At 36.4% G+C, this 24519-nt stretch overlaps 12 protein-coding genes across 12 annotated transcripts; 7 read left to right on the forward strand and 5 right to left on the reverse strand.

The window, feature by feature from the left end:
• Positions 1-244: 244 nt before the first annotated feature.
• On the forward strand, positions 245-1964 carry SOCG_01086 (MADS-box transcription factor Map1). The gene is made up of 3 exons (XM_013163506.1): positions 245-443; positions 536-704; positions 964-1964. The coding sequence occupies exons 1-3, from the start codon at positions 306-308 to the stop codon at positions 1833-1835; spliced, it is 1179 nt and encodes a 392-aa protein (XP_013018960.1). The 5' UTR covers positions 245-305; the 3' UTR covers positions 1836-1964.
• Positions 1965-2339: 375 nt separating this feature from the next.
• On the forward strand, positions 2340-6202 carry SOCG_01087 (V-type ATPase V1 subunit E). Its single transcript, XM_013163507.1, has one exon. It carries the CDS (start codon positions 2440-2442, stop codon positions 3121-3123), a length of 684 nt encoding a protein of 227 aa, XP_013018961.1. The 5' UTR covers positions 2340-2439; the 3' UTR covers positions 3124-6202.
• SOCG_01088 (Smc5-6 complex non-SMC subunit Nse6) lies at positions 3483-5286 on the reverse strand. Its single transcript, XM_013163508.1, has one exon. The coding sequence runs from the start codon at positions 5080-5082 to the stop codon at positions 3514-3516; it is 1569 nt and encodes a 522-aa protein (XP_013018962.1). The 5' UTR covers positions 5083-5286; the 3' UTR covers positions 3483-3513.
• Positions 6148-7622, forward strand: SOCG_01089 (protein-tyrosine phosphatase Pyp3). Its single transcript, XM_013163509.1, has 2 exons — positions 6148-6572; positions 6620-7622. Exons 1-2 carry the CDS (start codon positions 6300-6302, stop codon positions 7277-7279), a joined length of 933 nt encoding a protein of 310 aa, XP_013018963.1. The 5' UTR covers positions 6148-6299; the 3' UTR covers positions 7280-7622.
• SOCG_01090 (VanZ-like family protein) lies at positions 7559-8853 on the forward strand. The gene is made up of 5 exons (XM_013163510.1): positions 7559-7832; positions 7916-7939; positions 8013-8199; positions 8311-8340; positions 8391-8853. Exons 1-5 carry the CDS (start codon positions 7771-7773, stop codon positions 8568-8570), a joined length of 483 nt encoding a protein of 160 aa, XP_013018964.1. The 5' UTR covers positions 7559-7770; the 3' UTR covers positions 8571-8853.
• A 116-nt stretch (positions 8854-8969) lies between these two features.
• On the reverse strand, positions 8970-12000 carry SOCG_01091 (guanyl-nucleotide exchange factor). The gene has a single exon (XM_013163511.1). It carries the CDS (start codon positions 11795-11797, stop codon positions 9110-9112), a length of 2688 nt encoding a protein of 895 aa, XP_013018965.1. The 5' UTR covers positions 11798-12000; the 3' UTR covers positions 8970-9109.
• Positions 12001-12027: 27 nt separating this feature from the next.
• On the forward strand, positions 12028-14073 carry SOCG_01092 (uncharacterized protein). The gene is made up of 4 exons (XM_013163512.1): positions 12028-12052; positions 12094-12485; positions 12569-12728; positions 12780-14073. The coding sequence occupies exons 2-4, from the start codon at positions 12280-12282 to the stop codon at positions 12888-12890; spliced, it is 477 nt and encodes a 158-aa protein (XP_013018966.1). The 5' UTR covers positions 12028-12052; positions 12094-12279; the 3' UTR covers positions 12891-14073.
• SOCG_01093 (cell wall protein Gas5) lies at positions 13194-15142 on the reverse strand. Its single transcript, XM_013163513.1, has one exon. The coding sequence runs from the start codon at positions 14840-14842 to the stop codon at positions 13340-13342; it is 1503 nt and encodes a 500-aa protein (XP_013018967.1). The 5' UTR covers positions 14843-15142; the 3' UTR covers positions 13194-13339.
• Positions 15143-15513: 371 nt separating this feature from the next.
• On the forward strand, positions 15514-17899 carry SOCG_01094 (heterotrimeric G protein beta subunit Gnr1). The gene has a single exon (XM_013163514.1). The coding sequence runs from the start codon at positions 16374-16376 to the stop codon at positions 17571-17573; it is 1200 nt and encodes a 399-aa protein (XP_013018968.1). The 5' UTR covers positions 15514-16373; the 3' UTR covers positions 17574-17899.
• A 675-nt stretch (positions 17900-18574) lies between these two features.
• On the forward strand, positions 18575-19711 carry SOCG_01095 (ribosome biogenesis protein Nop16). The gene is made up of 2 exons (XM_013163515.1): positions 18575-18975; positions 19126-19711. The coding sequence occupies exons 1-2, from the start codon at positions 18830-18832 to the stop codon at positions 19601-19603; spliced, it is 624 nt and encodes a 207-aa protein (XP_013018969.1). The 5' UTR covers positions 18575-18829; the 3' UTR covers positions 19604-19711.
• On the reverse strand, positions 19664-22224 carry SOCG_01096 (1,3-beta-glucan synthase regulatory factor Chf3/Chr4). Its single transcript, XM_013163516.1, has one exon. The coding sequence runs from the start codon at positions 21957-21959 to the stop codon at positions 20025-20027; it is 1935 nt and encodes a 644-aa protein (XP_013018970.1). The 5' UTR covers positions 21960-22224; the 3' UTR covers positions 19664-20024.
• A 126-nt stretch (positions 22225-22350) lies between these two features.
• SOCG_01097 (U2 snRNP-associated protein Uap2) lies at positions 22351-23887 on the reverse strand. The gene is made up of 2 exons (XM_013163517.1): positions 23027-23887; positions 22351-22985 (listed from the first exon to the last, which is right to left on the reverse strand). The coding sequence occupies exons 1-2, from the start codon at positions 23395-23397 to the stop codon at positions 22550-22552; spliced, it is 807 nt and encodes a 268-aa protein (XP_013018971.1). The 5' UTR covers positions 23398-23887; the 3' UTR covers positions 22351-22549.
• Positions 23888-24519: the final 632 nt, after the last annotated feature.

The raw sequence follows: 24519 nt of genomic DNA on the forward strand, positions 1-24519 counted from the left end.
TGAAATGTTTATGTTTCTTGATCGGTGATTGGGATTGGGAATAGTTATAATTTAGTGCAGACGACAATGATTTAGAAAATACATAATTTTTTAGTAACTTAATTGTAATTCCAAAAAGAAATAGACAAGCTTATAAACATAATTTAACAGCGATTCTATAAAATCCACCGACTTCACAACCCGATAACCATAAACTAAGTAACATCGTTAGTCGTAGTCACATTTCTTTGTTTTAAAGAGTGAAGCAGGAGATAAAGCCACCTGCATAAAGTGCCTTTTCGAATCAACAAAATTGTGTTTGAAGTATGGACCAAAATAGGTCACTGCAAGAAGACGCTGAGGGTGAAGAAAGCAGCAAATATGAACCCGGAGTACAATACATTCAAGACCCCTTCAAGCGACAGACAAGTTTCAAAAAACGAAAAGCAGGCTTATTTAAGAAGGTAAAGTGAATGACTGGATAGTAGAAACTCCTGAGTCTTCTACTAGTGCAGTGAACTGAGGAATAATATTAACGAAACTTCCTTGTAAATAGGCGAATGAACTTTTCATGCTTACTGGATCAGAAGTTATGGTAATTGTCGTCTCTGAGACTGGATTAGTACATACATTTTCGTCGCCAAAGCTAGAAGATGTCGTGAAATCACCGGAAGGACAGAAAGTGATTTCTCAAAGCTTAAAGGGAATAAATGAAGATGCATACGGTAAGAATAGATGAAAAAAAAACAGATCAAAATAATTTGAATATCGAGTTTCTTTTGGAATGTCGCTGTTTTCTTCCGATTGATTTTTGTCGCGCCTGTCAAAAGAGCTAGTAATTTAGCTACCGCTAAGCGAAATTTACTACGTCATGGGTTGTCGCAAGAGATTAGCAACTTTCAAAAATAACAAGGAAACAGTCAAGAGAGGATCTGATTCTTTTCATATTAATATTTGAATTTTTTTTATACTAACTATTATCAGAAGAAAATAAATTTGGTTCTGAAAATGGGCAAGAGTCCACGGCGGTCATCCGTTCAGAGCCAGACTTACCAAAGGAGAAGACCGCATACTTGAATTTTGGTTTGGAAGGAGATGGTGAAGAATCATCTGGATATCCAATTGAAAATAACGATCAATTTTTTATGTCTTTTTCCCCTCATCAAGATCAAGAACAAGAGAAAGAACCTGCTGTGCATTCCTCAAAGTCGTTGACTTACAACAACAGTAAGTATGATTTCCTTTCCGAGAGGAAGACTCCCACGAAAAGTCAAGAAGGATACTCAATGCGGGGGGAAGAAACGGATGATTCAATGGGATTTTCTCCCGGTGATTTGCAAGAATTTTCGAATCAACTATCTGGTCTGTTTCAAGAAGACAAACAGAACGGAAACAATAATTATTTGATGCAGAGAGCAAATTCGTTCTCACTTCCTGCTGCTTCAGGCTCTTCGTCCGTCCAGAAGAAGCGTCGCCGAAAATCGGAGACGAAACCAAGGTCGAATACCAAAAGTATGCACATACCTCCTACTACGCCAGAGAAGACGAATTCAGAAACAGTGTCGCATAATCAAAATGAACAGTTGCAGCGTCAAAGACCACCTCTTATTCCACTGAGTCGATTGCCTAGTCTTGCTCCTCTTTTCACGGAAGCACCTCGTACAGACGATATGAGGTATATGAACCAGAATTATCAGATACCTCCAATGATGCCTTATCCAAGGCCTAATTATGCTCAAGAAACTCCTGCACCATCTTATTATCAACCGTCGTATGATTATTCTTTTCCAATAGAGCCTTACGACGAAGGGTATCAACGGTCAGAACCCAACGACTTCAACTATATGCCAATCTAGTAAAGGCAACAATTGGATAAAGACGGTGGTATATGATTAGTCTTTTTGGTTATATGTATGAATCTTTTATGTTAATAATATTAGGCAGTTTTTAATTTTTCCTTAATAAATTTTTTTGTGTAAACACCCTTCTTACGCCCATTTGAGATCATTTCTAGTAGTAAAAATTATTTCTTCTTTTTTTTACAAAATAACCCTTGCTGCATAATATTTGCACCTGTACTAAATAACTGAGTGAGTAATAACAATGAATACATGAAAAGAATGCATAACCTTTTTTTCCTAGTTAAGTTTTAAATATAAAATTAAAGATGAAATACGAAATCCTTTATATTTGATGTTTAATGTCTATTTGAAAGAAAAAATGGTAAACAAATGTTACAATTGCCAGTAAATAAAGCAATGCTAAGTAACAACTTTACTATATTTATGAAAATATCGTAGTATGATACCCTAACATAAAACAACATATCGCGGAATAATAAATATCAAATCTCAAATCTTCTCGGTAAACTTGATTTCTCAAGATACTCGTATAAGAACGAACGAACGATCCTTTAACCAGCATCAAGAAGGAACTTGTTTTCGTTAAGTAATTCACAAAATGTCACTATCAGATGAGCAAGTACAAGCTGAAATGCGCAAGATGATTAGCTTCATCAAGCAAGAAGCGCTTGAAAAGGCTAAGGAAATCCACACACTCAGTGAAGAAGATTTCCAAGTTGAAAAGGCAAAGATTGTCCGTGAAGAGTGTGAAGCAATTGATAGAAGTTATGAAGGAAAACTCAAGCGAGTCTCGATGGCTCAAAAGATTGCCAAATCCAACGTTATGAACAAGAGCCGTTTGGATTTGTTAAACAATAGACAAGAAGTGATTGATGGGATTTTCTCAAAGGTGGAAAAGAAATTAGAATCAATTGAGCAAAAAAAGGATGCTTATGTCAAGTTTTTGACTGATTTAATCGTTCAATCTATAGAGCTTTTGAGTGAGCAAGTCGGTATTATCTATGCTCGTCAGCGTGATGTTGATTTGGTGTCCCTAGCCATGACTAAGGCTATGGAAACTTTGAAAGAACAAGAAAAATTCAAAAATATCGAAATTGATATTGATCACGATGAGTATTTAGATGATTCCTGTCTTGGCGGCGTAATCGTCGTCGGGTTAGAAGGAAAGATTAAAATTGACAACACGATAAAGGCACGTCTCGAATTAATCAAGAAGGAAGCACTTCCTCAAATCCGCCATTTATTGTTTGGTGACAATCCCAACCGTAAGTTCTTTAATTAGCTTATTTTTTTGTCGATCATTTTCCTTCTCCACGGTTATCTAATTTATTTTTTTCTCGAAATCTTGAAACATTTACTTTCTGCGAAATCGGCTTTCGTAATCAGTTTGGAAGTTCTTGCTTTTTTTTTCTAGTCATCACCTTTGTCATTAATATCAACCGGCAAGGTTGCTTTCATCACTAATAAAAGAGTTCCTTTTATGCTTAATCGTTTACGGTTTGGTTTGACAATAATGTTTTCAGTATTTCAAATTGAACTATCAATATGAAATCTTTCATGATAGGAAACGTCCGCAAAATGAAGTTGATTATCTATCTAGAAGTATTTGTTTAATACGACTTCTTTCATGATACGTATGTTACGTGATACTAATAAAATCGATTTGGAAATATTAATTCTGATTTTTATTCCTTCTCCGTTTCTTTCTACCTCCTTTTTTACTTGCTAAAGAACTTTTGGATGTGTTCCTTGCAGAATTTCTTTTGGGTTGTTCGTTTTGTTTTCCCATTGGACCCAGGTCTTTTTCGATTGTCCGCTCTAATTCTGAATAAACATCCGAATGTTCATAATAAATTACCATATATAGACGATGAATGTAATCTTTTACCTCACATCTTGATAACAATAAATGCTCAGTTGTACCTGGGATTGCTAAGTTCAGTTTCCGCAGTTTCTCTAATACTAAATCCAGATTTTCACTCTTTTTTAAACGGAGCTCACTTACTGTATAGCTAAAGGTGATCATTAAGAATAATAAATCAGTATAGTTTTCATTTTTGCATCGATCCAGCAATCTATCAAGCTGTCCACAGATAGAAGGAAATATACGTGAGCGTTCAGGAAGGCTTCCTAAAAACCAGTGAATAGCTAAGTTCGTTCGAAAACGGATATTAGTAGGGGAATTAGAAGGCAATGATGAGAGAATACTTATCCACACAGAAGGTTGATCCGAAAGTCGAACCAAATCATAGAAAAAGTGTGGTTTTTCCGATGTCACGATAGATTCCATGAATTTAATGAAAGACGTTCGACAGGCATGTCCAACCTTGATATCTAATAAACAGCGACAGACATCTCGTATCATTAAGGATTGAAGTTCTTGTGGACAAATAGGATACAAGACTCGACAAAGCTCAACGAAAAAATCAACCTCGGATGACTCATTAAGGACTACAGAACAGACCTCTTCCGAACTTGTAAGTTCAGAGCGAACAGGTTGGTTACGTTTTTGAATATTAAACCCTATTTTCCGACATATGTGTGTATAGAAGAAGTTTACACTCAAACAAAATTCATCCTTGCATTGAGGACCTGAATTAATATATGCTCTTAAGTTCTGAAGCCATGTAAACCTTGAAGGATAATTGAATGAATTTAGGAAGCGTTTAATTAAAACACTTGACACGATCGAAGGAGGTATTAAATTGGAGCATGCTGCAATCTCAAAAATATAATCTGGACAATTCAGTAGCTTTTGAGTGCATTCATCCTCTATGGAAAGCTTTGATGAAATGGGGTTTACTTCCGGTTCAGCTATAGACGGATTATAGAAGTGATATTCTAAAGTTTCTGATTTGGTAGAGTTTGTTCGTAACAGATTCAAGACGTCTGATCCAACGTTCTCATTCAGCAGAGTATTTATGCCGCCGTCTTCCTCGTTTTCCAGCTGTTCTTTGTCATAGTAAAGAAGTTTTTCGACCGCGAACTTTCGTCGCTTTCGGTTCATATCGTCTTGTGTAGCAGTACTGGAAAGGCGATCAATACTCCATTTATAAGTAGAAAAATCTGTAGTATCGTTTTTTAAGTACAAATGCCTAGGGCGATTTTCCGTCTCTCCTTTCGGCAATGTAATTTCTGGTAATGCATCGAATTCGTCCGAATCACTGTCTAGAATGCTAGTATCTAGGTTTTCCAAATCATGATTTTTTCCTGAGCAACTTTTCAAATCGGTATTTTCCATTGACAGAGGAATAAGAATCCACCATGGAATATGGATGAAACGCGAACTACTTAGAGAAGATTGACCTCAGTTTCAGAGCGATGTGAATGATATTGAACACTTTTTTTTTTTACAAAAAGGAAAAAACAATGTGATTTTAATATTTACTTACATTCCTAAGTGATTTACGATACATCACTCATGGGTGAAAATCATGAAAGGAAACTACTGCATTGAAAAGAAACATTGTTATTGTTTAATAGTACTCATGTAATGTTGCTTCATATTGATTCAATACGCGTGAATTATTATTGAAGATACTAAACTCGTCCAGCTCGCTTGCAAATTAGCTCTGCTTTATTGAGAAGTTATTATGGACTCCTATGAAATTTCATATATTGACAACATGTGTTATTTTCTTTTTATGAATATCCTTTAACAAGGACGAGGTATTAAGCAAAGCTTCTTCTGTTGCAAGCAAGAATGCCTATGTTAAAGCAAGTAAACCTTTCTTAAATCCAGAGTTCATTAATTATTGATTTATTAACTCACTGATTGACTTATTTCGGTTTTACAAAATTTCTCTTCTGTTTGAGCATTTAACGGGCTCTGAGAGTAAATCAAACGTTTAAAGGAATTGTCTTTACTTAGGCCAAACAATGTATCAAGTACTTCTAAAAGATCTATCTCAGGCCAGTTAACGGTTTCACTGCCAAAGATACAGAAAATTTGAGATTTGGATCAGGATATTTCTAATCCTTTCGTATAAGTGAAGCTTTTTCTGTATACGATATGACATTGATATACGGATTTGGTTTAGCTTAAGGTGAGCTTGACTAGCATACGATGCAGCATAAAACCCTTTCCTTCTCAATTCGAAAGCTAATCCGATTAAAAAAATTCTTCAATTCCTGTAAAGCAATTACAGTTACCTTGGGACTATCCCATTCCCATAACCATTTTCAGTTCCCCTGCAGAGGTAAACACTAGAAAAAGCAAGACAGAAAACTCATTTTTACTGCTTTTGAATCATTAACTTTATTCACATACACTTTCGAAATTTGGTATAGCATCCGTCATAGACTAATTAATTTGCTTTTACAAATTATTCCTCCACCTCCGTTTTTCCTTGACCATTTCATAAAATTGTAACTATTTTATCGGTTGTTCCATCATCAAAACCAAAATTTGGTAAAATATTTAAAAAATTCAAAGCTTTGTTTCAAAATTTAAAAAGGATGGGCTCCAAGATGAAATTGCCGGCTCCTTTAGTAAATTTAGACGATCGTGCTGATGTTATTCTGGACCAATTGAACAGACAAGAAGCTCTTCACGCTTACGATCGAATGCCCAAATTCAACAAAGAAAGCGCACGTCGAAATAGGTACAGCAACATCTTTCCTTACAAAGATAATTACGTTCGTCTAAGTCCTGAATGGGGATATGACTGTGACTATATGAATGCTTCTCATGTTATTCTTCCATGTAGACAATCGTTTATTGCAACACAGGTATAATGCAACATCTAAAGCTGTAATTAACTTGTCTCTATATCTAGGGCCCTACGTCAAGTACGATTCCTCACTTTTGGAAGATGGTATGGCAGTCTGTTCATGACCATGGAATTATTGTTATGCTTACGAGATTACAAGAGGGTCTTCGTGCTAAATGCGATTTATATTGGCCTTCAGACCCCGAGGAACCCTTACAGATAGACGAATTACTAGTACGTTGCAATCAAAAATACGAGGTAGAGTCGGTAGATGATTGTAAAGTGCTGGAATTTGTGTTGGAAAAAGGTCAAGAAAAGAAAACGATCTACCATTTCTACTATACTGAATGGTCTGACTTTAGAACCCCTAAAGCGAGTTCCATTTGTTCCTTACTACTATTTGTTAAATCATTAGCTCATAGAGTCAGATTTCATAAGTCTCCGATTATCATACATTGCTCAGCTGGTTGTGGTAGAACTGGGACATTTATGGCACTCTTCGAAATCATAACCAGGATTGAATTTCGATTTGCGAGCGATCAGTTATTGGAATCAATACCTGAAATTGTTTACTGTCTTCGCATGCAAAGAATGCAATCCGTGCAGTCAGCCGAACAACTCATTTTCTTGTACATCATGTGCTATGAACTCCTTCAAATGCCTTTCCCCAAGGTGCCAGAATTGAAAGCAGCATATCCACCCATTTACCATAAAATAAGAAATTGATATTGGACTGCCTCTATCTTTTCAATATTCCTAAGCCAAGAAATTTTTGATACACATATTCCTCATCTATATTAACTGAGACCATGGTTTGGAATATACTATTGGTCTATCCGATATTTTTGATTGAATTTGACGAAAGAAACCTGTTAACGAAAAAAATTAGAAGGATCAACTTGCTCATATGCCTCCTTTTACTATTCATTCAAGGCATGCGTTGAAACAATATCCTCCACGAACAATCTATAATTTATTCCTTTTTATACCGTTTATATCTAGGTAGTTTAAAAAAAGAAATGTCCAAACATATAATTTGTTTCTTCACTTATTCTTCTTTCGTAAGCCATCTGCACCTTCCTAATACGACCTCATCAAGACTCTTATCCAACGTTGAATCAAAGTTCTACTTTTATAGTTAAGCTACTATAAGTTGCTTTACATATTATAATTTTTTATAGGTATTTTTCATTTCGGATCGTCGTCAATCGCCAAATATGATGCTCCCATCTTATTTACAGTTTGCAATTCGAAAGCGGGTCTTAGCCGTCTTCATAGTGTAAGATACAAGCCAATTTATATATTTACTATGATTATATTTAGCATCTCACTTACTTGAAAAACAGACGCTAACGTGTTTAGGTTACTCATTATTGCTACGTATTTGTAAGTCGTTCCTGAAGCAGTGCCCTGAATACATACATGATTTATGAACACATACTAAACTTAACTTCTATAGAGGATTCGCGCCTGTTTTGCCAATTCCAGTGAATGACAAACTATGTCATTTCGTTGTGTTCTTTCTCCTCAGTCTGGTTTTCTACTGGGTCTTTGATCTGTCTCGTCGCCGTGCTACTCAACTTACGTTAGTTGTCTGCGGACTCGTTGGCTGCATTGGTTCCGAATTTGTTCAAGCTTTTCTTACTGTAAGTTCTCGTTTATATACTATTAACGTTTTCTACCCTGTCACTTGTTATAAAAATGATAAAACCTTTCTATTGAACAATTACTAACGTGTGGCTTTTGCGCCTAAACAGTTACGAGTTTTCGACGTTTTTGACATTTTTGTAAGTTATCTTCTCCATTATAAACGTTTAAAGCTTTGCTAATTCTATAGGCCAATCTGGTCGGTTGTGGCCTTTCTCTTATGATAAATATCATGTATCATAAGCGACGCCTTGAAAAACTCCATTTTCAACGATATGGTCGTTTAGATTCCGTCGAGGATGATTTAGAATTACAAGCTCAACAATCGGAAGATGCAGAGGCGGAAAATGACACCAGTCGTGCGGCATAAGCCCAACACAATGTTTTTATCATCCTTGGTGTTTGCTTGTAATTTCCTCTCCTGCTTATAACTTACTCCTTCTTTTTGAAACTTGATTTATGTTTGATACGCTCTGATGAAGAATAAAAGATTTTCTCTATTTAACGCTTTTTCTTTGGTAAACAAAATTGTTGTTAATTTCTTCGTACCTGCCAAATGCTGTACTATAAGAGAAACTCAAATAATTCATTAAACGTCTTGATGAAAGCAAATATTATTTTTAAGCTTTGTAGTAATCATTACAACTGTAAATAGATAAAAAAATAAAAGGAACGAGGCATTTTTATCTTTTAAGACGGATTTATTGTCCATAAAACAATCTTTATACCTATATCCTGATCTGTTATATCATGTCCATAATTCATTCTATTCGAAAATTTCCCATTTTATTAATCTCCTAAATACAACAAAAACAAACATTCTGGATTAAATGACAAGTAAATACCCAAGATAAAGAATTTCTTGCCTTAAATACATATGCTCAACAAGTGCGACAAATTATTAGAAGGCTAATCCTCAGCAAGCTTTCTATACTTTTTAAGCACAGAAATATATAGTTTCACCTTAAACATAGTTGATTTTAGATACCCCATGCGAGCTTTCCAATTTTCAACTCCACGACGGTAGGTATTTTTATTCTGGCTGGATAGAATAACCAACATCTCTAAATGAATAGCCTCATGTTGTTTTAAGGCCTCAGACAAAGATTTTGAAAAAGATTTAAACGAACTATATTGCTTAGCAATGGGAAGTTCACTGGGAATGCCACTCATAGGTTCAGGCTCCCATACCTTCAATGATAATTTAGGATATTTTTCTTCTTTATGATCGGACGTTTTTGTACTCTTCCCGTTTGATTTTTGGTTCCCGGTGCACAGTGACCATCCATAGTCCACGTTTGATACACTGCCAAGCATTGGGATACGAGACGTGCGAGCTGCCCAATAGTTTAGAGCTTCTATCCAAGCTTGCGCTTCTCCGAGTCTTGGGACAGAAAATTGCAAACGTTTTCCAGAATGGGTTTCCAAGTAAAAAAAGGAAGTTGACGGTCTTCTAAAACTTGTTTTCTCTAAATTCATAAGGTGCGCTGCTGAACCCATGACTGAAGTTTTTAAGATGGGATTTCCAATTTTAGAACCATCTATATCGTGCAAATCTCCATCAAAATTTCCTTCTACACTATACAAGGACAGTATGTCTTTTTCGAGTATAGAAAGTGTAGTCATCCATAACTCCTTCTTCCTGAGCTTTCCATTGTATCGGATCAAGTACCTTAAAATACCATACTTGCTATAGGGAGGAAGATAAAATGGTGGTATCTGTTTATGATTTTTTAGCGTCACAATAATGCTTGACAAATCCGGCGAAGGACAACTCGCCTGGAAGTAGCCCATAGCAGATTTGGATCTCTTGGTTTCTGGAAATTGATGACGCATAGCTTTCTCAAATCTATTGTGGAATAACAAAACACCGTCATTATTGTGTTCAAAAAGGAGGGATGACGAAGGTCGTGTAAAAGTTTCTTCAACTTTATCGTTGGATTCACTTTTGTTACTGTTTAAAGATCTATCGTCAGAAACTGAGAGGTTCTTCGCATGTGCAAAGATATCGTTAGCTATCTGCTGTTGAGAGTTTGTCTTTTTATGCAGATAACGGTAGGGTTGTAGTATAGAAGAAGCCTTAATAGATTGATACATTTCTTTTAGCACTGAAGACCAATGATCTACAAACGCCGTCTCAAGATCTTTAATTTTGGGGTGCTTCTTGTCATGATACTTTGTAAATCCACCTTTGGTTTTTGAAAGGTTATCCGACAAGGAGTTTATAGCAGCTGAGTTATCATTGAGGTCGGAAGTATCAGAAGTAAAAGAACTTTGCAAAAATTGATATTTGTCTTCTGAAGTACTAAAAGAAGCTTCAAGAGCTTGTGAAATATCGAATAGGGTATTTGATACGAACTGCGAACGAGTCATTTTTTGCGAAGCAATATTCGCTATATGTAAATCCGTGTTTAAAAGTAACAATGAAAAGGCAACAGAATGAACTATATCCTTTGTACAAAAGGTCATTCTCGGATTAGTATGACACCATCGACTAGAAAATGCCTCCAACAGATGATCCACTTTTTGTGTTTCGCCTTTAATAAAAAGGTTACCGCAAAGAATGCGCAAAGATTGTAGAATATCAGTATTTCCAAAATCAAAAAGAGAGACGTAATTTTCAAGGACCTCCTTGTTATAATCATCTTCCTTTGTTAATAAAGAAAGCGCATCTTCATTAGAAACTAATTTCCCAGTATTATTGAATATATCCATAGCGACCACTTTTGGGTCATAAGCATTATTTTCTAAGGAACTCAAATGGACGGAATCAGAGGAAGATAACTCGTTCTTCGATTTAAGCGGCCTTGAAGATTCATTCAAACTAGTATTAGTTTTGTCTTGAAGAGCAGTGACAACAGGAATGGATAATCTTCGTGCATTGTCCCCATCGCCTCCTAAATAACTGTAACCTGACCAATAATTGGTAGTTGTTGGAGTAGTTTGACCATCAGACAAACCATCGTTAAAATTGTTAAAATTGAAACTTGAATTGGGAGTCTGATACTTTTCATCACTAGACTCACAAAAGTCATATTGGTTTGCCTTTACGGAGGAGTCATTAACATATGGTGACGCTGGTGATGATTTATTAAGAGGGCTGTTTTGCGATGATGGTAAACTGGAAAGTATTAGGTCGGCACTAAACGGAGGTCCAAAAGATACGTCTTCGAAAAAAGAAAGAGACGTACTTGGACGAACAGGTTCACTTAGCGGAGCTTGTTGCAAATCTGGAACGCTTGTAGAAATTTCATAAGGAGGTGATTTTTTCGATTTTGAATTTTTCTTTGTTTTTCTTCTTGCTAACAAGGAGTTAAATCCAAGGACTGACTGAGAACGCGAAAAATTGGATTCAGAGTCAGTATCCTCTTTGGAACGAGCTACAGAATTATCCTCATCTATAGATTCTAAACTCGATGGTGGAACAGAGTCTTTTTTATAGAACCAGTGGGCAGGGAATAGTCGCTTCAGTATCGACTTCTTGGATGAAGTGGAAGATGTAGATGCGTTAGACGCGATTGAACTTTGATAGCGATGACTCGAGCTGCTATGTAAACTACGAGGATAAAAGTTTTGAGTAGGAGAGCTCAAATCCATACCTCATTTAGTTTCCGTAAAAAGCATCAAAAATGAACCAAAAAAGAAAGAACAGAAATCACTTTGACTTCGGGTAAAAAAGAATAAATTATTAAAAAGAACGATTAAATACAAGAATTAAAGGAATGACTATTGGTTTTGTTAAACCGAAACGTTATATATGTTCATAAAAATAATTGGTGTTGAGCGCAAGTAGAAAGCAGTTACTAGAAACTACTACCGCTATATACCAAATGAATTAAGACAGTTCTAAAAGTGAGTTCCTAATATCTGACTTTTTCTAATAAATTATATAGATAATATATAAAAAATATAAATAATCACTGGGTGTACTAAGACAATCGCTATATCTTTGGCTTTTTGAGACATTTATATAAGAGACAACGTCAACTAAGAACCCTTATATATCCAAGATTCTATTCAGTTTTGGTATAATCTAAAATCTATTAAGATCATCGAAGTGCGAATATATTCCAATCAACATGAAGCCAGCACGCTTTTTCACACCTGAGAACCTTCAGATTGTAAAGAGACTGGTGTCACGATACCCTCCTGGTCAGGAAAGAGCATCCTTGGTTCCTCTTCTGGATTTGGCCCAAAGACAGCATGGTACATGGATTCCCCCTTCAGCGATGCAAGAGATAGGCAATACTACTAATCTTTCGTTTGAACAAGTATTTGCTATTGTGTACGTTTATAATAGTTTGCTTCTTATTCTTGAATGAGGCTTTTTTGTATAGACCTTTCGTTTATATTCTAACCTAAAAATAGCTTAGCATATCCCACATCATTTCAATGGCGTCCTTGTGCTCCACAACTGCGAATTTGTGATTCTTGGATGTGCTGCCAAAAAGCAAAACAGAGGGATAATGGTATCTTTGAAGCAGCCCAGTCCATTGCTTCTCAATATGGAGTCGAGGTCAAAACAACAGTAAGTTTTGATAGTTCTTTTAAACCGTGAAAAACTAACTAACTATAATAGTCTTGTTTGGGAGCTTGCTATGGTGCACCAGCCTTCTGGTTTAATGATAAAATTCACACAGATGCTACGAAAGAAACAATCAAGGAAATAATTTCCAAAGAATTCACTTAATGATCTTATTATGTGTAACCGTACTACTTCTAAAACTATTTTCAGCTATATCCGTATCGGAAAATAACGCTTTTCTACGTCCTATTGTCCGTTTTAATGTACTTTTCAATTTAGCTGTTATGAATTGCAACCTTTATGAATGACAGGTGGATCTATTAAAAGAAGGAACTAAACCCGTATTTCATGATGGTTGTCAACAGTTTTTATCTTTGGCACTGAACGGGTAAAAATTCAACCCCAAGGCATCAAGCGTAAGCTACAGCAACGTTTCTACTATTAATTACCTCAAACCACAAACAAAAACAGATAATGTATTCAAATATGCAATATGCGTAATATATATGGTTATGACTATGCAAAATGCACTATATAAAAGAAATGCGAAAAATGCCAAGTTTATGTTCGTTGATATATGCCTTGTATAGATAGACAAAAAAGATAAAAGCACCTTACAAGATGATGAATGCAATAGCTCCAAGAAGAACAGCAGCAATGGAAAAACCGGCCATTTGAACGTTAGGGGCAGAGGAAGGGCTACCATTGTGAGAGCCGGACTTAGCAGCAGCTGAGACAGTACTAGTGTTAAATCCAGAGCTGGTGGTGTTGGAGTTGGAACCTGCAACTGGAGCAGAGCTAGTCAAGCCGCTAGCAGTTGAAGAGCCAGAAGTACTAGAACTGCTATCAGGAGATTGAGTCATGGCAACGGCGTCAACGTCCACGCTAGTGGAAGAAGAATGAGGGCCAGCACTAACCAAAGCGGTACCATTGCTACCACTTGCTTGATTAGAAGGAGCATTTAGACCCAAGGGTTGACCAGCACCGTGTTGAATAAATTGTTCAGCTTCACGAGGAGTAGGGGGAAGAGGGAAGCTCTTCCAGTCCTTGTCGTTGGGTGGGCATTTGAGAGTCTGAGGATTCTTGTTATAGCCATTGTCACCGCTAAATTTGGCAGCGTTACCATACTTTTGCTTCAAAGTATCATAGTTTTTGCTAGTTTTGACGGAATCACCGTTGATAGTAACCAAACCATAATTGCTGCCCTCTTCAGAGTACTCGTAAACCAAACCACCAGAGAAGACAGAAGACATTTTGTCGGAAAAGATAGCATCTACTTCATCAAAAGGACGATCAGGGGTACCGTCAGATTCCTTACTAACAGTGTTACATCCATACTCAGAAAGGAACAAAGGAATAGAATAATTGGCGAATTCTTTCATACGTTGGTCGTAGCCAGAGGTAGTAAAGCTAGAGCCGCTACCGCACCATTCGTACATGTTCATACCGTAGAAATCGGCACGAGCTTCAGCGTCATCACCGCAGGCAAAGAAGTCAGCACACTGCAAACGAATCTCAGCAACGTCTGCTGCAGAGTAACCTACAGGGATTTGACGCTTCGAATTATTCTTAAGATACTTTTTAGTATCGCGGAGAGCTGCCTTGACCCAAGTAGTAGTAGCAGCATTCTTTGGTTCATTGGCAACTTCATTACCAGCGAAGAAACCAAGAACGTTGTCGTAATCCTTAAAGGCATCGACACTAGCAAAGATGCCCTGTAAGTAGATAGCATTATAACTGGCAGCTGCGTCCAAACGAGAAATGGAGTTCTTTGAGGTTGCCAAATCCAAGAGTACATAAATACCAGCATCTTCGAGTTCTTTCATACATTCATCGTGGTTAGCGATGTTGTCGATCTGGTAAACGCGGATTGTATTAATGTTCAAATCCTTTAAGTAAGGGATATCACGCTTGCAATTCTCAACAACAGCCAATGGGTCAGTAGTTGATGAAGAGCCACCTGGTTGGTAATCAACACCACGAATGTAGAAACGCTCATTAGTTTCACTGTTAAAAAACGCATTACCGCGGATTTCAAGATGAGGAGTGCTAGCGCTTACGACGCGTCCGATCGCAAGCAAGGTGAGTGAATGAGCTAAAAATTGGAAAAAATTCATACTTAAATAAAAGAATTACAAAGTTGAAAATAAAGAAAAAGAAAAAAATGAATAGTAAAAGATAGGATGTCAAATGAAAAAATGCAAACCCAGAAATTAATGAATGAAAGCTCCAACAACAAAAGAAGAAGTTTGTGGAGATAAAAAAAGAACAGCTTTTTTCAAAAGAATGAAAGAAAAAAGAAAGAAAAAAGTTGAATGATTCTATGAATCAATTCAAAAGATATAGAATTTTTATTCTATAAACCTTTGTCGCGTTGGTAGAGGTCAAGTTACAAAAGTGGAAGAAGCCAGTTTATATAATTTACAACGTGGCGCCATTGCCGACCTGTCCCACTCGTATATTACAAGGGTTGAGACGCGACATTGTCATGACAACCAGCGCACTCGATAAGGCAATATAAATAAAAATAACTCTGGCTTTTCCAGAAAATGGATCGATGAATATATTTTTATTAAATGTTAAAAGACATTAGATAGCTTTTTACCGTTTCAAAATCACTAAAAACAGCATATTTTTCTTGTTTAGTGCGAATCACGTTGATGTAACCAAACGCGTAAACAAATTTCCCATCCTACATGTAAACAAACAGTAAACAACGTGGATGTCATTCAAGGCAAAATCCCTTGTTTGTTGGGTGAAAAAGATAAAAACCAATTGTAGGGATTAAAAAAAAATATAAAATGATACTACGAAGAGAATCGCGCTCATTCATTATATTTGAAAAGTATGTATATCTCGAAAAGTTAACAAAGGAAATTCTTGTATCAAATCCTACAGTATTCATAGATATTATAACAATGGGTTGAGTAGACGTTATTAAGGAGATGAGAATGTGTTTTAAGAACTTGATTTCTTACATACAGTTTTCCTATTTTTTTTCCTCGGGGGAGGGAAGTTGGTTATAGAGTCACTCATCATTCACAAAGGATGAAAGCTTTCTAATGAGACTTTAAATCATATATAAATTTTCAGCACGCATATAGAAACGGTTTATTACTGAAGCTAATTACAGTAAGTCAATTTACAGGATATGTTGTGTAACTACAAATTGCTCAAGAAGGCATGAGGATTGGTATTTGCAAGTGAAAAGTGGTATGAATTCTGGTTTATGAAAAGTATTATTTTTTTTAAAAATTGGGACTTTGATCTTATATACCTTTCAGCAGACGATTTTGCTGTTAAGCAAACCTCAGATGTCACCAGTAAGTAACCTTCATGCCGATACACAACATTGAATTCTACTTTTGGATAAGAGTTATTCTCTGAAAAGTTCATTCTTTTAAAAGGAGCGAAAATAAAAGCCGAAAATCGTTTGGTGATGATTTTTTAGCATAAAATCATATGGACCTCTAGCAACTACCTTTTCTATCTAGATTCCAATTCCCTACTGTTGTATCCACCCAAGCAGATACCTCGTAGAGTTCATTTGAAAATAGAAAAGGATTTTTGAATAAAAGCAACAAATGAGGAATAGTTGATTGGTAACGGTTTGGATACATGGAAACTTGATTCTTGACTACTTGATTAATGTCCAACACGTACTTTGCTTTGCAAACAGAAGAAAAACTCAAACAAAACTTGGTTTATAAACCGCTTCCTACTTGGAAACGATACGATTGCGTCAATATAAACTATACGTATCCCAGCTTTCAATCCTCAAAAGGTTTAAATTTTTTCCAAGCGCAGAAATGGTCACCCGGCGGTAGAAGTGTACTAGCATTAACAGAAAATCAAAAACTGACGAATTGGCCAGTTACTTCAAGGGACCCTGATACGGATGACCAGGCTTTTATATTTGACAATGATAAGAAAAAGACTATAACTCCTTCGGAATGCGTATATAGTTTCGCATGGCATCCTTTTCAGAATAACGACGAGCAAGATTCTGATTTGTTTGTATATTCCACAAAAGACTATCCTATACAACTCTACAGTCTTGCAAAGCAACAAAGGATATCCTCATTTTACATAGTTGACCATCGTGAAAAGTTTACTGGCTCACATTGTATGGTATTCACCACCGATGGTGAATATTTGGTAGCTGGTGGAACAGACAATGTGTACTTATTCAATGTTCGTCAAGGACAGAAGTCTCCTGTCTCTAAAACTACAACCAATGGACATGGTTTTTCGACCTTGGAACCTACGCTTGAAGGAGTTCAGTCAAGCATATGCCTTAATCCTCAAAATCCTCGGATGCTGGCCTTGGGGACTTTTAATAATACTGTTGGCATTTATGACAACTATGGGAGCAGACCATGTCAACTCAAATTTTCATTGGCGACTGGTACCGGAGTTACACATATGAAATGGTCGCCGGATGGCTGTAAGTTGTATGTGGGCAGTCGAAAAAGTACAAGCATTGAAGTTTGGGACACACGTTACGCGCAGGATATGCTATATGAAATTAAAGATCACGGTGGTGACACCAACCAAAGGATATCATTTGATACTTTTGGGTATGAAGGACTCATAAGTGGCGGAACGGACGGCTATGTCTCAATTTGGCAGGGAAATGAACTCGTTGAGAAAGTAAACGTAACAGATCAAAGAAACATAACAGTGGCAGCCATTGAAAAGAATCCTTGTGATTCTTCTTTAATTACTCTTTGTTATGGCAGAAGATTTGATTATATGGATGATGAAGACGGATTTTCTTCAATGGAATATTGGAATGCTCCATTTTCTTCTCTTCAACTCTGGAAGATGAACAATGCAGTTCCATAAAAGGCAATTGAGATCATTATATCTTTTCAAAAATTATTTACACAATGAAGATCCTGAAACGATTACTCATATTTACCATTTATCTAGAAATTGGATAGATAAACTGAAAGTTTCATCCTGCAAAATATTTTCGCCTAAAATGAATAGAGGATCAAAATCTATTCGTTGAAGCAAATACAGCTTTTGAACAACACCAAGTGAAACTCTTAGAGCTATAGAATGTTTAGTTTTGAAACTTCAGTCAACTACCTATGTATATATATTGTGAATGTCACTTTTAATAGATTTTATGGTATATGTACAACGGACAAACTAACCAAATTTGTCGTCTTTTTTAATCTTGTTTGAATTGTATAGTAAGTGTAGGAACATATTCTAAATAGTAAGACTATTCCTTCAATATTGCGACTTGACAGGTAACCATTTGAAATGTAAGCAAGTGGATTTACGACCTAGATGCATCTAATTTCTAAATCAATAAATAAATAAGATTTTGTATTTGCAATTGAAGCCTTGGAATAAAACGATCTTAACGACACAATCTGAACAACAAGCATGTAAAAGGAAAAGAAAGGAAGTCTGTACAATAAATTACAGTCAATTTTTTTTCTAATTTTTTTAGTCCTTCTTTTACAATGCAATTCATTATGCAGGACCACAAAAATAAAATCGAATATTCATCGCGTACATTAGCAGTATTCACGAAGCGTAAGTTTACTCGCTACACAGTAAGTAAGGTAAATGAATCTTTTAATATTATTATTCGATCTATATTAATTTATCCTATGTGAACTACAGAACGTATCCAAAAAACTTTAGATCTTCTATATCACATGCCAAGTAAATAAACATGTTTGTTTATCCAAAGTAACCAAAGCCAAGTTAACATTCAGTAATAAGTTGTAAAGGTTCGCAGGAATGCAGTAAAATTTATAGGGAACTACAGTAAATGTACGCTATGTATGTATTATGCAATTGGACGATGAAAACTGTGATTCCATCAAAAATTTGATTTTTTACCTGTTTAAAGACGAAATTCTGTATGGTGCTTTTTTCTATAAAAAGTTTGAACATTTATTAAAGAATTGAGATTTACAGTACAAGGTTTTGTCCGAAGAACAGCAATCCAAAGAAATTTGATTTGCTAGCGTTTGAACGAACCCAGAACCAAACAGTTGATCGCATACAAAAAGTTAGAAATTTGGCGTTTTAATTGCCAATATTTTCTTATTCGATTCATCTTTTAATTATTTAAAATGGTAACTCCAGCACAAAGGAAAAAGCAGCGTTCCAACCAACCTCGATTGACGAGAAAGAACCACAACAAGAAAGCAAAAGCAAAAATCTATGGTAATTCTATTGTTCGTGAAAATTGGGATATGCATGCCACATTGACTCAGAAGTAAGTTTCTCCGTTGTTAAATATGGACGAGGAGGAAATGCATAGAGTATAAACTTCACATTTCTTGTTTTGTCTGTCAACATTCCTTCTGGCGTCCTTAAAATATTTTGAAGAGGTTATTTGGATTCATATACTAACGTGCTTGTATAGTTACGAACGAATGGGTCTTGTAGTCACTCCCAATTATGTTACCGGTGGTAAAGAAAAAATCAACCCAGATCGCAAACCCGAAGAGAATGAAAACAAGGCCGAACCTACCCAAGAGGAGTTAGAAGAAATTCGTAGGAATTTGGGTCCTGGGCAAGCTATTGTTCGAAGAGATGATGAAGGAAATATCATTGAGATTATTCATGGTAAAGAGCGTACCTTTGATGACGTTCTAGATGAAGACGTGAAAAGTGTCCCAGCCAAGACTGAAGTTACAAGGAAATTGGAGGAAGAAGCCTTGAGGAAAGATAAGCCTCGTAAGAAACTTCCTTTAAGTGCCTTTGAATTGTCTTACATGACTAGACTGCTAAAGAAGTATGGCACTGAAGATTTCGAGAGTATGGCAAAAGACATGAAATTGAACCCCAAACTCATAAGCTCTGCCAAGCTTAAGCAAATGTACAGCCGTATGCAGGTATAGATTTATGTACTTTTACATCTCATTCATACATGGATATAATACAATATTGGGTTAGTTAGGTTTTGGATAAAAAAATACAAATAACAATTCATTTTTCATATCTCATTGAATAGAAGCGTCCAAGATATCGTACGACCAGATGCATGTACAACCGAAAGTATATAAAAACGAGTGCTATACTTTGGCTGTTGTAATAACAAAAATGCAGCATTTTCGTCAAATCACACATTTAAAAAAAAATAGAAATTTAGATTTCTGAACACTTTTATGGTTAGTTATCCACGGACAACGATGCTAACGATCGTAAAGCGTAGGTTTCCATAATTTAAAATGCTAATGATATGTTAGAGTAATTAATCTGTCACCAAATGCTAATGCTCTAGTAAACTTCTAAGTTGTATGCTAATTCATCTCCTTTAATCTAAGCTATCACACAATTCAAACGTTTACGAAATTTAGTTTTTGTCGTCTTCTTAGTAACGGGCACCTTTTGTACTATAGGCTGTTCAGGCATGGTCCCAGCGACAGGCTTCATAGTACCCCCATTAGAGGTTTCGCCCTGAGATTGAGAGCTAATATAGGGTGTCGAAGGAGCACTACTATAGTCTGCGGCATGGTGGGACTGAGTTGATGTACTTGTAGGCGGAACCTCTTCCGGTGGATTATTTTTTAAAACATCCTTCAAATTCTCCAAGTTCTCAGCAGCTTCGGCGTGTCCATTGTTAGAAGCTTCCGTGTACCAATATAGAGCTTGTTCAGAATTATTTTTACTTTCAAAAATGTATCCCAGTAAAAACTGCGCATTGGAGTTTCCTGCCATTGCAGCTCTCTCGGCATGTACGAAGGCTTGATCTTCATCAACTGGAACACCTACACCGCCATTAAGATACCACTTGGCAAGCGCAAAATCAGCTTCAGTTTCTCCTTGCTTGGAGGCAGCAGAATAATAAAGTATGGAGTACTTTGGACTTTTAGCGCAGTTGTATTTACCAAATTCATAAACTGCACCCATACGCAACATAGAAGAAGATTGTCCCAGGAATGCTGCGCGAGCAAAGGATTCTAACGCGATTCGCTCATTCACTGGGACTTGCAAGCCTTCAGCGTCTAAATCAACCAATCCGGGATGCTCTTGCAAGTTTAAAAGCGCATAACTATACAAACCAGAAGGAACATCAGCATCAGCATTATTAGCACTCTGTTCTAAAAGTTCAAGACCACGACCGCGTTGCTGAGCATACGTTCCTATATTATCTAACATTCCTTCAAGAATTAATAGAGCTAATCTCCAACAAGAAGCACTGTCGTTGTAGCTAGCACCTTCTTCGAAGTACTCGACGGCCTCTTGAAGATTTCCTTGATCCTCTAAAATTACACCGAGTCTATAGAGACTTCGAGTAAAGCCATGCTTGGCGGATGCTGAGTATAATTCCCAGGCTTGTTGGAGGTCAACTTCAACGTCAAATGCACCAGATTCATAAGTATATGCATCATAATAGAGAGCACGGGGATTCTCTGCTCTTGAATGCTCACGAAGTTTGTCGAGTGCAATTTCACATACATTCTCCAAATAATTTATCTCGTCATAATTTTCGGTATCATAAGATTGTAAATAAGGAAGATGAACCAACGTAAAACGAAGGACGTACTCTACCCATTCTAAACAATCGTCAGGATTCACAGCATTTACCAAATCTTCATTTTCGCGTATCCAATCTAACTGCTCCTCCTCACAAATAGGCAAAGTAAAAGGTAGATCAGTCGATACCTGCTTCTGCAACGGAGAAGAATGTCTTGGTGTTGTATTGCGTTGCAAAGAATCGGTTGATTGCGCTGGAAAAGTAGTAGCAGGTAAGACTTCATGAGAAATCCGAGACGGACTCGGGGTAAAAGTAGTGGATAACGACTTCCTAGGAAAAAAATCTTTGGTTGTGGAACTTTCATTATGTTGCTTTTCTTGAGGAGAATCCGAAGATGTAGCTCGCTTAATCGTCAATAACATGCTAGAAGAAGATACGTTTGGACGGGAATAAAGACCATCCTTTTTGTGACTAACACTCGGAACGATTTGACTTTTAGAATCTTTCATTTCAGGTGCGATCATATCACCAATACCATAAGCAGGTGTTATCTTGTCTGTTTCGAAAGGTATGTTCGACTGAACATTGTTGAGATAAAAAGCACCAATTCTAGAAGCCAACTGAGGATCAGACTGCATAGTAGTACTCAAAGTTGAGCGATTTCGAGAACGTATTCGGCTTAAATTACCAGTACTTGCACTAGCAGCCCGTAAAGGACTTGACATGTCTGATGCAACTGCAGCTCCTCTTGAGTATTCAACACCGTCAGAATACATTTTAAAGAGATTATATTAATTATAAATAAAGACAACTGGTAGAAAGAGGGAAAACACGTAAAAAGAGAGAATATATATTAATATGCAAGGAGCTTATAAGAAAGCTCCTGTCGTTAACCTGGTAAAGGACACTTCGGCTGTTCGAATTTTGGCGTCCTTATCCTTTCAAAAACGCCTAAGCAACTTCCTTTTAATTTACTAGGAAACAATGTATCATAAGTCCTGGTGCTGGTTTGAACTTCGCAAGTACGAAACTGAAGCAAAGAGATAGCATGCCAGCCAAGTACCTGAGTGACATATCACATGTTACCTATCTTTTGAACAATATTCATTAAAGTATTATAGGAATATACACAACATAAAATTGTAAATGAAACAAAAAGAATGGTTTGTTTATACTAGGTTTGCTAGTGCGTAAAAGAAGGAAGTCAATACAGTTCATTGATAATGACTCAAGTAATTATTATAAAATACACAATATACTTTACAAGCTTGTAGTATACCTAACTTTAGGAAGAGAAGGAAATACACATATTATCATGCTAAATTATTACTATTCCAGTGAACTTTCCATTGGTCGTACATTTAGATCACTCATCATTTTTCTCGCCGCTTTCAAGCCAGCTTGCAAATCTCTCTAACCTGTGCTCTTCATCTTCATCATTGTCAAAACTCTGTTTTCCAGACTTTCGGAATCGTGTTGTCCCATCGTAAATAGATGCTTCCACAATTCGTCCATCGAAGTACCTTCCTTGCATCAATCGCATACATACTTCTGCCTCCTCATTGTTCGAGAATCGAATGGTTACAATGCCTTCCGGTTCTTGATCATATAGTGAGACATTGGTAACACGTCCACATTTTTCGGCTTCAGCTGTAATGTCTTCCTTTAAATCAAGTAACAGCTCAGGCTGAGTCTCTAGCTCCTTCAATGTAAAAATATGCTTCAAAACCAAAATTTTCCCAAAACGCTTTCTTCTTTTTTCATCAACTTCTTCTTCAACTTCTCCCCAAGACGAAATTTTCCTGAATAAGAATTAGTAGAACTTATTTAGAGAATGGCTTACTGTAGTTGTTGCTGCCGCTTTCTTTGAACCTTTTTCTTGACCGACTCACTAAGGTCCCGATTTACAGACTTCTCTTTTTTGTAATCAATACTGGCCTCTTGAACTCTCATCTTTACTCCTGAACCAAGTCGAAATTCGGTATCGTCAAACAACTGCTCTGCTAATTGTATACTTTCGCTTCGAAAGAAAACGATTAAGGCATCGCCCTTTAACGTCCCATCGTCATTTGTATAAAGTTTTATTCTAGGCGTACCTGTATCGACGTTTTCAGCGATAATTCCACATTTGGAAAATACTTCTTTAACTTCTGACACTGTCACGTCTTTGGGAAGACCGGAAACGTAGATAGCCTTATTAATTGGTGCAGACATTTCATTTTTATTTGAGGAAGTTTCCTCTTTCTTTGTTCTTTTCACCGAAGCATCCGGTTGCTGCGTTTCTGAGGATGGTTCATTGGGGTATTCTCTCTTCTTTTCGCTTACTGTTTCTGGCTTCTCTTCTGCACGCTTCTCGGCTGACTCTTCATCTGCATTAGATTCAACAGGAAAGCTACCTAAAAACTTTTTATTCTCAAAATCCTTAAGTCGTTAGGGGATCTGTCTTGTTTGATTTCTTTGTATTAACAAAATCATGTTTCATACGTATTCCTTCCACGACTTTTCTTCCTCAATATATATCAATTGCTGTTCTTGAGGTCCTAAACACCTCCACCTTCGTATCTGAGCATCCCAAACTGGTTGCGAAGACATTGCTTTCTTTCTGGACGATGATAAAGCGATGTGGTAGTTGGAAACCACTTCTGAGAGTCAACGAAAAAAAACCATTTTGAAGGTATAGGGTTTTATATATCGTCGTGTCGAATTTAATAATAAAAAAATTGGTCACAAAAACCTATTTCCTTCTCTTCAAGCCATAAATATACTTATTTCGAGTTTTAGCATACTATGGCGTAAACAGAAGAAAACATGGTATAAAAAGAAGAATAGAGAAATGTTTATTTCAATTGCTGCAATTATGCGGTTTCAATACTCTATATAAGGTACTGAGGGCTTCATCGAACGTAACTTATGAACTTGTGAAACAGCATGTGTTCTCAAAGTTTGTTACGAGAAAGAAAACAAAAGTAAAAACTATAATATTCTACTTGCCTATCTGAGGGATTGAAAGGGTTTCAGAACAGACGTTTCGTATATGCATCTCAGAGTCTCTTTGTCAACATTATTGACTATTGAGATAAATAGGTTTCATTGCTATATGCCAGAAGTTATGGACTGCCCAAATAAAACTCGTGAACAAAAATAAAGGCAACACGATATACTAATAGTGAATCACATTATTGTGTATGCGCTTAACGAGATTTCCCCTTTTATCAAGTTTGTTTGTTGTTTACCTATATGTTGGAAGGATTCTATTTGGACGTATTGCTATGTAATACTCAAGAATTTTTATGAGAAGGAACATGAGTCGATTGCTTACATTAGTATAGTGATCTG

Source organism: Schizosaccharomyces octosporus (genome assembly GCF_000150505.1).
Source record: "Schizosaccharomyces octosporus yFS286 unplaced genomic scaffold supercont6.2, whole genome shotgun sequence".
NCBI lineage: Eukaryota > Fungi > Ascomycota > Schizosaccharomycetes > Schizosaccharomycetales > Schizosaccharomycetaceae > Schizosaccharomyces > Schizosaccharomyces octosporus.

Bases quoted from the DNA above. Each gene is read 5' to 3' on its own strand.
- SOCG_01090 (XM_013163510.1), top strand. From the start codon at position 7,771: ATGATGCTCCCATCTTATTTACAGTTTGCAATTCGAAAGCGGGTCTTA. The intron at 7,833-7,915 runs GTAAGATACAAG...TAACGTGTTTAG, and splicing joins GTCTTAGCCGTCTTCATAGT to GTTACTCATTATTGCTACGT. The intron at 7,940-8,012 runs GTAAGTCGTTCC...TAACTTCTATAG, and splicing joins CTCATTATTGCTACGTATTT to AGGATTCGCGCCTGTTTTGC.
- SOCG_01097 (XM_013163517.1), bottom strand. From the start codon at position 23,397: ATGTCTGCACCAATTAATAAGGCTATCTACGTTTCCGGTCTTCCCAAA. The intron at 22,986-23,026 runs GTAAGCCATTCT...ATTCTTATTCAG, and splicing joins AAGCGGCAGCAACAACTACA to GAAAATTTCGTCTTGGGGAG.
- SOCG_01091 (XM_013163511.1), bottom strand. From the start codon at position 11,797: ATGGATTTGAGCTCTCCTACTCAAAACTTTTATCCTCGTAGTTTACAT.
- SOCG_01087 (XM_013163507.1), top strand. From the start codon at position 2,440: ATGTCACTATCAGATGAGCAAGTACAAGCTGAAATGCGCAAGATGATT.
- SOCG_01095 (XM_013163515.1), top strand. From the start codon at position 18,830: ATGGTAACTCCAGCACAAAGGAAAAAGCAGCGTTCCAACCAACCTCGA. The intron at 18,976-19,125 runs GTAAGTTTCTCC...GTGCTTGTATAG, and splicing joins CATGCCACATTGACTCAGAA to TTACGAACGAATGGGTCTTG.
- SOCG_01086 (XM_013163506.1), top strand. From the start codon at position 306: ATGGACCAAAATAGGTCACTGCAAGAAGACGCTGAGGGTGAAGAAAGC. The intron at 444-535 runs GTAAAGTGAATG...CCTTGTAAATAG, and splicing joins AAGCAGGCTTATTTAAGAAG to GCGAATGAACTTTTCATGCT. The intron at 705-963 runs GTAAGAATAGAT...AACTATTATCAG, and splicing joins AATAAATGAAGATGCATACG to AAGAAAATAAATTTGGTTCT.
- SOCG_01089 (XM_013163509.1), top strand. From the start codon at position 6,300: ATGGGCTCCAAGATGAAATTGCCGGCTCCTTTAGTAAATTTAGACGAT. The intron at 6,573-6,619 runs GTATAATGCAAC...CTCTATATCTAG, and splicing joins AATCGTTTATTGCAACACAG to GGCCCTACGTCAAGTACGAT.
- SOCG_01088 (XM_013163508.1), bottom strand. From the start codon at position 5,082: ATGGAAAATACCGATTTGAAAAGTTGCTCAGGAAAAAATCATGATTTG.
- SOCG_01092 (XM_013163512.1), top strand. From the start codon at position 12,280: ATGAAGCCAGCACGCTTTTTCACACCTGAGAACCTTCAGATTGTAAAG. The intron at 12,486-12,568 runs GTACGTTTATAA...ACCTAAAAATAG, and splicing joins GAACAAGTATTTGCTATTGT to CTTAGCATATCCCACATCAT. The intron at 12,729-12,779 runs GTAAGTTTTGAT...TAACTATAATAG, and splicing joins GAGTCGAGGTCAAAACAACA to TCTTGTTTGGGAGCTTGCTA.
- SOCG_01096 (XM_013163516.1), bottom strand. From the start codon at position 21,959: ATGTATTCTGACGGTGTTGAATACTCAAGAGGAGCTGCAGTTGCATCA.
- SOCG_01093 (XM_013163513.1), bottom strand. From the start codon at position 14,842: ATGAATTTTTTCCAATTTTTAGCTCATTCACTCACCTTGCTTGCGATC.
- SOCG_01094 (XM_013163514.1), top strand. From the start codon at position 16,374: ATGTCCAACACGTACTTTGCTTTGCAAACAGAAGAAAAACTCAAACAA.